We start from the raw sequence: 10387 nt of genomic DNA on the forward strand, positions 1-10387 counted from the left end.
ACTAAACACATAAGAGCATACATGCTGGATATGATGAGCCTAGCAGCACTTTCAGGACATTAGAGCTAGTCATTTAGGAAACTACTGAGCACAAAGATCATATTTTCACTTCTATTTTGCTCTTAGATGGAATCCCAACATGAAACCCAGACTGAAACCTTTCCTCTTCAAGCTTATAGTTGCCTTTAATTTTTTTGTTTCCTTTTTACTTTTTGTAAAGTAAAAAGAAAAATAACAAAACAACGAATTGCTTTGTGTATGGAATGTGCTATGTAAATAATTTAGCCTTGCCTTGTCTTATAATATCTAGCTATAGCTGTTAAAGTAGTAAAGGTTCGCCTTAAAAAATATAAATGTTATTTTTACATGAGTGATCTATATGTGAGGGCATGGTGGCTTAGTGGTTAACATGTTCGCCTCACACCTCCAGGGTTGGGGGTTCGATTCCCGCCTCCGTCTTGTGTGTGTGGAGTTTGCATGTTCTCCCCGTGCCTCGGGGGTTTCCTCCGGGTACTCCGGTTTCCTCCCCCAGTCCAAAGACATGCCTGGTAGGTTGATTGGCATCTCTGGAAAAATTGTTCGTAGTGTGTGAGCGTGTGAGTGAAAGCAGAGTGTGTGTGCGTGTGCCCTGCGATGGGTTGGCACTCCGTCCAGGGTGTATCCTGCCTTGATGCCCGATGACGCCTGAGATAGGCACAGGCTTCCCGTGACCCAAGAAGTTCGGATAAGCGGCGGATAGTTCTCTATTAACCTCCATGGTGGAACTATATTAGATACAGCTATTTATTACTCATTAGGACAAAATAAATTCACAACATACAGTGGAATCCTGTAAATGGTTATTTTTATCAAAAAAAAACCTTTAGAAAAAATAAATGTTTTGACTTTTACAAAAAAAAGCTGTACTAAATGTTTAATATCAACAGTTGTTTGATTTTGTTTAGTTGTGTGTTAGTTTTTCTTTGAAAAGTACTTTCATATAAGGGATTAAAGCAACAATGATGGTGAATTCAGACACAATTTGGACACAATTGGAATCGGACACAATTGCATTATCATATGATTATGATGATTGTGAGTATGATTATGAGTAAGATTAATCGTATATATATTATATTAGACCATATTCGATTATGAATGAGTAACAAATACCAGTTATAATGGCAGCAATCTACGTCACCTTACATGAAACACAATCAACTGGAATTTATCTGAATAAATTTGAATAAATACACAAATAAATGAGACTGTAAAGACTATTCACCAAGCTAAAAATATGCATTGCCTCACCTTTCTGGCCACACAATAAAGCCATTTAAGTCAATCCATCTAGTTCTTTTCAACTTAGCTTTTAATTGTTATGACCGAATTATATGATATGAATACAAATGTCTACTGACAATCTCAAAGCCTAGTAAAATAAATACAGAAAGAAGAATCTGGTAAATTTGATTGTTTCAGACTGGGAGAAAATTATATAACATAGCTACCCCTCTCACTGAAATTTTATCCAGGTGATAAACACAGTCAGCCACTTTGATGTTATGAGAACAAATGTTGAGAAGTCGTCACAGGTGGAGCAGTTTCAGTCTCGGGATGAGAAACAAACCTCTTCACGTTCAACAATCTTGTCATTCGTTGTTACTTTGTTCCCACATTACACCTACTTTCTTCCCACATTACACCTCATTACTCATAAATTTACACATTTAAAATGACTTGAAATCGAAGACATCACTTTAAAACAGCTATAAATTTGTTACGACTGGATCATTAGTGTAGCATCAAGTAGTATTAGGTCTTTAACTTGCAAATGAAGTTAAAGACCTAAGCTTAATCGCTTTGTTCAAATGTATTTGTCTATGTGAGATAAAGGAACAAACATATCTGACCTCAACCCTGATTTAGAAAAGTGCTGTGATGATTTTGAGGATAGAGGCAAAACTGGTTTGCTTACTTTTCTTCTCCTGGTTTGCGCTGAATAACTGATGGCGTAAACAAATCAAGCCTCTCCCCATCCTGTGATCTCAGGCTTTAAGTTTTCTTCAGCAGTAAACTGTCACACACTTCATTTGATTTTCTTTGTGCCACTGTGAGTACACCTACTGAAACACTACAACCATGGCAGGTGGATGCATCGTTGCTTTGATGGTCATTGTTGTTATATTAAATATCTTTGCCGCGGTAAGTCTATAAAATAGTAATATTTAAGTTGTAAAATTTATACAATACACATGAAGTATTAAATACAATACAGTAGTCTAGAATGTCATTCTATAATTATTTTTACATTGAAATTTTGAAGTTACTTTGATGATCAGTGTTTATTCTAATATTTTTGCTAATATTAAAACATTGATAAAAATGGAATTAATTCTTCTATTACATGAATTATATGTATATACACTCAAATTATATGTGAGACAGCTTCAAAATACCGATCAGAAGTTGCTACGGCTGGACAAAAAATAAATCCCTAAATGAGATTTTTCTTCTAAAAATATATCTTAAATCTTTAATATATTATTTACTTCCTTAAAATGCTATCATTTTATTTTTACTTTGGTAGAGATACATGCAAAACAGGAAACATACAGAAAATGTGGGACATGCTGTGTGGTATATCCATGAATGGACGAATGAATGAGACTAAGAGCACGTTAGCATTTGATCCATAAGATTGATGCAAGGTGATCATTGTTCATTTGTATTAATGAATGAAAATTTTTATTTCCACTCCAGGCAACAGGACTGGCATTATGTGCATTAGCCATTTGGGTAGTCGTAGATCCGTATAAAATGTACCCAATATGTGCTGCATCGGGAAAGAATGACATCTTTGCAGCAGCCTGGATAGCCATCTTCACAGGTTTTGCCTACTTCTGCACTGCCATTTTTGGAGTCTTCGCCGCCCTGAGAAAGAAACGGTCACTCATGCTGACGGTATGTTTCTCTGGGGGGTTTAAAAATATATAATTGTCTTTGTTTTCATGATAGAATGTGTTTACCTTAAATTTCTAAAAAAAACAAAACAAACAAAAAAAAAAATTAAAAAAAAACTTTAAAAAAAACCTTGCATTGTTCAACAGTACCTGATCCTCATGTTCATCATCTACGTTTTCGAATGTGCATCCTGCATCACAGCGGTCACCAACAGAGACTTTGTAAGTGTACAGCAGCAGGCACACAGTTCACCTCATTAAGAAATCAGTACTTACTTTATCATCAGTCTTAATTCTGTTAAAATGGCTAGACATGCTAATAAAAAGGAAAACAATTATTTATCGAAAATGGTATAAATGTCAGTCTGTGTTTTAGTACTTTCAATAGTGAACATTGCCATTATAAATGTAAAGAAGCAATTAAAGGCAATTACTGATTTTGCAACTAACATAGCTTTATTGCTTTGTACTTCAAGCTCATTAACAAGCCAAGGCTTTAGCACTGGAATTAATTATTTAGCTATGAGATATTCTTTAACTGTACACATTAACAAAATGTGAATGTTTGTACAAATAGACAACTGCTTTGTAGTTTCGGTCTACTACAAATGTTTTCTGATTAAAAAAATCAGACAGTTGCATTTACTATGTGAATCTAACTAGCATACAAAAAATGCTATTCAAACAACTTTCATTGTTAATTAATAATATTAATCATTAATTTTAGGAACTTCATCAAAAAACAGTTATGCTAGCTTCATTCGCATTTAGCTAGGTTAGCATTTTTCAGATAAACTATCTATTTGTCCCTTTGTTTCTCCTTTGTACTGTAGCTTCTTGGAAACAGTAACCAGGTGAAGTATCAGATGCTGAGGTACTATGCAGACAACAGTGTTCTAGGAACACAGATCACCAGTACTTGGGACAAAGTAATGCAAGATGTAAGTATACCCTTTTCTGGAAAATGCTCTGTTTTTTACTTCATTAGGAGTCTCAATCTTAATCATGACTTAGTGAATTTTAACCCACCCTGGAGTGGCCTTTCACTAAGGTGTGACACATTAGCTTGGATGTTCTTCAACTCAGGCTTGACACAGCATGTGTTGCCCCTCCTTTATTTCTTTAAATACATATCAGTATGTGTGTGAAATATTCAGGAAGCTCTCAGTGTAGAAACAAACCATTAAGACATAGAACATGTACACATTTGTAATTATACAAATGAAAGGTAATTGTAGCTTTTTTTGTTGTTGTGAGAGATATTTCTCTTCATTTGATTAGAACCTCTTCATCAGCTGTTAATACGTTTCTGTATTACTTCCCTAAATTTATAAAATCTTAAAATTTATTTATCTACAATGTGAGAATTAGCAATAATTGAGCAGCCTTTTCTTTTCGACCAAGATTTTACCAGAACTGTTGGCAAGGACAGTCTACTAGTTCAACCAGCTTAGCCTGTGTTTTAGCAGCTGGTATATAGTACTGTATATAGCCTTTTTAGAGGAAATGTATTAGAGAGGTAACCATAGATAACCATAGAAAATATTTTGGCTTGCCATTTTAAGGAAACCCTTAAAGGTTCAATGGTTATCACTATAACAGAGGATACCATTTTAGAAAATGTATGTGGGCATATTAGCCAATCAAATATGGAAAATAGGTCTTTAAGGTGTTAGGCTGCCCTGTGATACAGCATATGCAGCTTTTCAAAAAGATGCAGATGGCTGGCTTCATAATGTCTCTTAAATGTAGCTGGTTGGTATTTGTGGAATTTGTGAAGACAAGATAGGTGAGAAGGAATAAGCTAAGACAAAATTAGGAAGAAAATTGAATAAAACTAGATTTAAAAATGCATGGATGGATCCAGGACTTTATTCACTTAAAAACTCTCAGACCTTGTTTTCCCCAGTGCATAGAAAGGACTGCAATGTCATTGATATCAAGAGAGGCTGTTGAGGGAGCCACTGTTACTTGCTGTCATAAGTGATAACAGAGAATAACTTGCTTTAGAAGACATTCAACAACATTATACATTATTACAAGTCTATCTAAATTGATAAAAAAAAAAGTGCACAATTATTAGTATCTGCTAATGCTTTGCTAAGAGATAAATAAATGGATTATTTTCCCATAACTGCATGTCCTTGCATAATTTGGACAGATACTGTATCTGTCAGGTATAACCCAAAACCATTTTCAAGATGTCTGTTATTGCAAATACTTATAAAAGCCTTTTTTTCTGTTATGTATTGACTATAGATTAATGATGTAACCTTGTGAGATTTCGAACAAGCCCTTGAGATCCATTACCTAAAACAAGGCCCTGTAGCTCCTACTGTTGTTTGTGCAAGGTCCAGGCTCAATTTTTCCCTCCCATGGAATTGTGTTTGTTATACAACAATGATGGAAAGGTCTTACATGTTATTCATCCCATCTCACCTATGGTATTCTCAGGATAGGCTCTAGATATACTGTGACCCTGACCAAGATAAAATAGTTACTGGAGATGAATGAATCATTCATTCATCTCCAGTAACTGCTTTATGCTTTAATGAATGAATAAATGAATCAATTTGCATTGTGATTCCAATATATCTCGTATTATATGCTAGACATTCTGTAAACCCAAGGAGTAATTTAATGTTGAATTATGAATCAAGCTATTTTATGAATCAAGCTATTTGTGTGTCTAGGCTCAGTGCTGTGGGACAGACAGTCCAGTGGACTGGGTGACGTATAATTCCACCTTCATGCAGAATTCTGGCAGCACAAACCTCTGGCCCATCAATTGCTGTATGAGTAATCCTGGCACTGGTGTTGCTGACCCAAATGGCTGCAAGCTTGGACTGAGCACTGCAATGTTCAACAAGGTAGGCAGAACCAAAATTTTACAGATCAGAATTTTATAGACCCAAGCCTATTTGATTGCAGCAAGCAAAACCTCTCTAGCCTAATGAGTATCATTATGTGCTTGATCTACTGTATAATCTATCTTAATCTAAATTGAAGGATATCGGATAAAGGCAAGAGCCAGTCATTTTCTGCTTTACATTGTATTTATTTGCTGCTATTCTTGCAGGGTTGTTTCAGCTACATCCAGTCTACACTGAATCGTTACGTATGGGCCATAAGCTGGTATGGCTTTTCCGTACAAATGTTCATGGTGAGTGAGACTTCTTGGGGAAAAACAAAGCAAAAAAAAAGCTAGCAATCATGCAAACTAATTTATACTACTAATTGATTAAGTACTAAAAGTTATTGTCCCGAGAATACATAGTGTCAGTGTTGTCGTGATAAATAATATACATTAGTGCAACGCCATGTTGTCACAATATTATTTTCCTGCCTCCACGATTGGGATACAAATGTACAGAAGAATATACTGTATGTGTGGGTGTCTGGGAAAGCCTGTCATAATGTACATCGTCAAATCTGACAAACAATGTAAAAATGTTGTAATGATGTAAAAATGATGAAAACAAGTTTTGGCCAAATACTAGTTTCTAGATTAAGAAAGATTATGAATATATTTCATTGAAATTAAAAATGGTTACAAAAACCATTTATTGCTCAGAGATAAAGGAAAAACCCAAGAGCTACATCAATTGATCAACAGGTAATGTAAGCTCCTAAAATGACAGAACAAATCAGGAAAAGTCTGAATATGTAAGGCTTAAGGTTAGCTACGGACAACACCCTTCTCTCCAAAAAGCATATGACGGCATGAGTTACGATTGCCACAATGCATCTGAACAAACCAAAAAGTTCTGGAATTATATCCTTTGAAATGATGAAACCAAGGTAAAATTTGGTGAAAATGAAACACAGCACATCACCAAATATCACCTCATAACAGCAGAACCTTTAAGCATTTAGATGATATTTTCCATTTTATGCTAGTATATTCGTGAGACAAGTGTGAGGCCACCTGTACAGCAGATTAAGCTGAATCGAAATTGGCTCATTTGACAAGACATGATATTGATCCCAAGAACACAAATAAATCAACATCTCAACAGCTAAACCAAAAAAATATATATTAAGGTGTTAGAATGGCCAAGTTGAAGTCCAGACCTCAACCCCATTGAGAAGACGTTCTTAAAAAACTGTGCATGATTGAATGCCTTGAAACGTCAATGAATTAAAGAAATGTTGTAAAGAGTGGGCCAAAATTTCTCCAAAATGATTTGAGACTGATAAACTCTTGCAGAAACCATTTACAAGTTATTTGTATTGTAAAAGGTGACTGTACATATTACTGAATTGTAGGGTGCACTTATTTTTTTACGCAACTGGTTCCTGAAAATGGTTGGGTTTATATTTATATTATCTTACATGATTTATATATTTCTCATTTATATATTTCTCTGTGTCAAGTGTTTTCCCAGACAAACGCACATGCCTTTGTCCTAGTCCTTAGTCAGAAATTCCAACTGAATGGAATTTGTGGCTTTACTTATGACTGGCAATTACCAATATTTTTTTCTGGTCCTTTACTATGACTTGTTGAAGTTGAAGCCTGATGTTTGCTAATACCTTTTTTCTCTCTTTTACATTTAGTTTTTTGTCCTGCTGATTGCCATTGTGTACGTCATACTCCTGGACTAATAAGTAAAAAAATCCAAAATGCTAATGTTGCATATGAATAAAATCGATCAGTGTAATACAATACGTACCTGTTAGATTTTGTTCATTTATAGCATTCTTGGTTTTGGAACAGTGCCACATATGAACTGCCTCCTGCTGCCAAGAGCTTCCTTCAAGGCAAACTCCGATTGCACAACACTTAGTTTTCTGTTTATTGAGCACTAATAAAAATGTTTTGTCTTTGACTGGCATGATAGTGGCTCTGTTCCATTTGAACTGTTGTGGGTTTTCATTATATATTTCACTCCATTATTTAAAAAGAACAGTCCTGTTCATTGGTTTTTCCTCTTATTGCAATTGTACATTTACAGCAATGCATGTTTATGCAATGTTTTAATCAATTAGATGTATGAAATGTTTAAATCAGTTAAATGTATTAAATATATGGACTGTTAATAATTGTGTTAATAAACAATGACGTACCTTTTTGCTTTTATGTATGTATTCTATGTTTGTATGCAAGCCCTATGTAACAGTACTTTCACCATGGTGACAGTTACACCCAGTAAACTACAGCACAAACAAGATACCTGATTCCACATAGGAGTCGAATTCTGAAGGCACATAATCTTAGTCATGTCTGTGTGTATCTGGGAGTGGATCTTGTGACAAAGAGGCTTACTAGTAATACAGGATATTCCTCTAGGAGACACAAAGCGAGAAATTCCACTCTCATGGCTGAAAACAAAACACAACCCATTCTTACAGCACCAAAGGAATGGCATAAATAATAAATAAATAACAAAATAATGAATGCTATGAGTTGACAAGAAGTAACTTCAATCACATATAGTAACTTCAATCACATTTTACAACCATGGTGAGCAGAAAGGCATCGCAGAACGCACAACATATCAAAAAATCATGACCCTTCTTCAGGTGAATCAGCTACAATAACAAAAACCAATCAGGTTTCACTAGAATCTGAGGCTCTGTGTGTGTAAGGAATATGTCATGCTGTCTTTTTAAATTATATTTTCTCCTCCATGACTAACAATAACAAATAATTATTCAGACTTACTCAAAGTGCATCTTAGGCGTGTGTCATGAGTTTCAGAACTATCAACACAATGGATCTATAATCCCTTCCCTTTATGACAAAAATGTCGTAGGTTCAAAGCATAGTGGTAACATTTCAAACCAATAGAATAAAATAAGGTATACAACACAACATGGTGTTATGACACTCCAAACTTGATTATTTTCCAGTTAAAATACACCACAATTTTTTTTATTCTTGTATCACAGAAATTCCACTATTATTATATTATAATATCAACTATTACATTTCAAGACAAGGAGCAACATTTACTGATTAACTCCAAGTTGAAATGTGGAATGTCCATGAGGCAGACAAGTTAGTTCCTGTTATCACTTTCTAGCAATTGTAAAAAAAAATGTTTCCTCAAGCCTCATTTTTCCTATATCTTGAAGTTAATAAGAAAAATGTAACTTGACCCATAAGTCCCCTGTCCACTTTCCCCTGATGGTCAACATACTGTTACATAGTGCTCACATTGAAGACTTAAAACATTCTATAAATATTAAATAAAATAAATCTCCGTACAGAAAGCATCACTGTCAAATGTTTTTACATTAGAGAGCTGTTATAGAAAATCCCTCAATACCATCTAGCCATTCAGACTTTAGTATTCAAAAAGCATTGTTCTAAAAACAAAATCACACAATTTATATGACTGATGCATCCATTTTTTTTTATTCACACATTGGTAAATATTACAAAACATGGTGAACTGCCTTTTGCAAAGTGCTACAAGGCAAAAAAGAGATCACTGAACAGGATGTTTAGGTTTAAAGCACATAAACCAACACACACATGCGCGCGCACACACGCCTACTGAAATACATAACATTTGGAGTAAAGAGTTACTAGGTTGTAGGAAATCTTTCCCTTGTACGTCAGTCACTGCATAGTTATGGATAAAAAAGACAAAAGAGCCCTCCCATACTCCCTCACTCACTCCCTCCCTCACTCACGCCCTCACTCACGCCCTCACTCACGCCCTCACTCACGCCCTCACTCACGCCCTCACTCACGCCCTCACTCACGCCCTCACTCACACCCTCACTCACGCCCTCACTCACGCCCTCACTCACACCCTCACTCACACCCTCACTCACACCCTCACTCACACCCTCACTCACACCCTCACTCACACCCTCACTCACACCCTCACTCACACCCTCACTCACACCCTCACTCATGCTACCCTATAGACTTCAATAGAGTTGCTCAATCCTGAGCAACAAACAAAAAATTAAAAATGTGCAATGTATTCACCTTAAACATTTAGGGCCAGCTATTTAAGGACACCAGACATACTGCTAACAAGAAAGAAGCAATTAAAGGCTCGTGTATCCCTATTAACACTGACTCAAGAGGTAATGTTCAAGTCTCGGCACGTTACGAAACAAGTGCTCAAGGAAAGGCATCCGTTGCTAGGAAACCACTGCAGGTGTTATCCCAGTTCCACCCTAAAAGGTGTATAACAACATTTCTGGAGAGCTACCCTCATACTAAACACAACCTAAACGGCCAGAACACCCAAATCCATTCAGTTGGGAACTTTTCAGGTGTGATTTAAATTAAGGGTAGCTCACAAGAAGCTTACTTAACCTAAGGAATCCTCACATTGTCATATTGCATTACAATAGTGTTGAGCTGCCCAACCCTGTTTCTGCTGAACTTTGGCAGTATGCAGGGACTACCTAATAAACTTGGCTCCAATATTTAAACAAATCTTGAGGGGAAGGTGGACAAGTGTGTTAGTGTCAGA

At 35.7% G+C, this 10387-nt stretch overlaps 1 protein-coding gene across 1 annotated transcript; it reads left to right on the forward strand.

Moving 5' to 3' along the window:
- Positions 1-2032: 2032 nt before the first annotated feature.
- On the forward strand, positions 2033-8025 carry upk1a (uroplakin 1a). Its single transcript, XM_027170301.2, has 7 exons — positions 2033-2184; positions 2743-2943; positions 3090-3164; positions 3776-3883; positions 5636-5812; positions 6022-6105; positions 7503-8025. The coding sequence occupies exons 1-7, from the start codon at positions 2122-2124 to the stop codon at positions 7548-7550; spliced, it is 756 nt and encodes a 251-aa protein (XP_027026102.1). The 5' UTR covers positions 2033-2121; the 3' UTR covers positions 7551-8025.
- The last annotated feature ends 2362 nt before the right edge of the window (positions 8026-10387 follow it).

The sequence above is a fragment of the Tachysurus fulvidraco genome, chromosome 25 (genome assembly GCF_022655615.1).
Source record: "Tachysurus fulvidraco isolate hzauxx_2018 chromosome 25, HZAU_PFXX_2.0, whole genome shotgun sequence".
Classification (NCBI taxonomy): Eukaryota; Metazoa; Chordata; class Actinopteri; order Siluriformes; family Bagridae; genus Tachysurus; species Tachysurus fulvidraco.

Coding starts and splice junctions, on each gene's coding strand:
- upk1a (XM_027170301.2), top strand. CDS start 2,122: ATGGCAGGTGGATGCATCGTTGCTTTGATGGTCATTGTTGTTATATTA. Junction 2,944..3,089: donor AACGGTCACTCATGCTGACG/GTATGTTTCTCT, acceptor ATTGTTCAACAG/TACCTGATCCTCATGTTCAT. Junction 5,813..6,021: donor GCACTGCAATGTTCAACAAG/GTAGGCAGAACC, acceptor CTATTCTTGCAG/GGTTGTTTCAGCTACATCCA.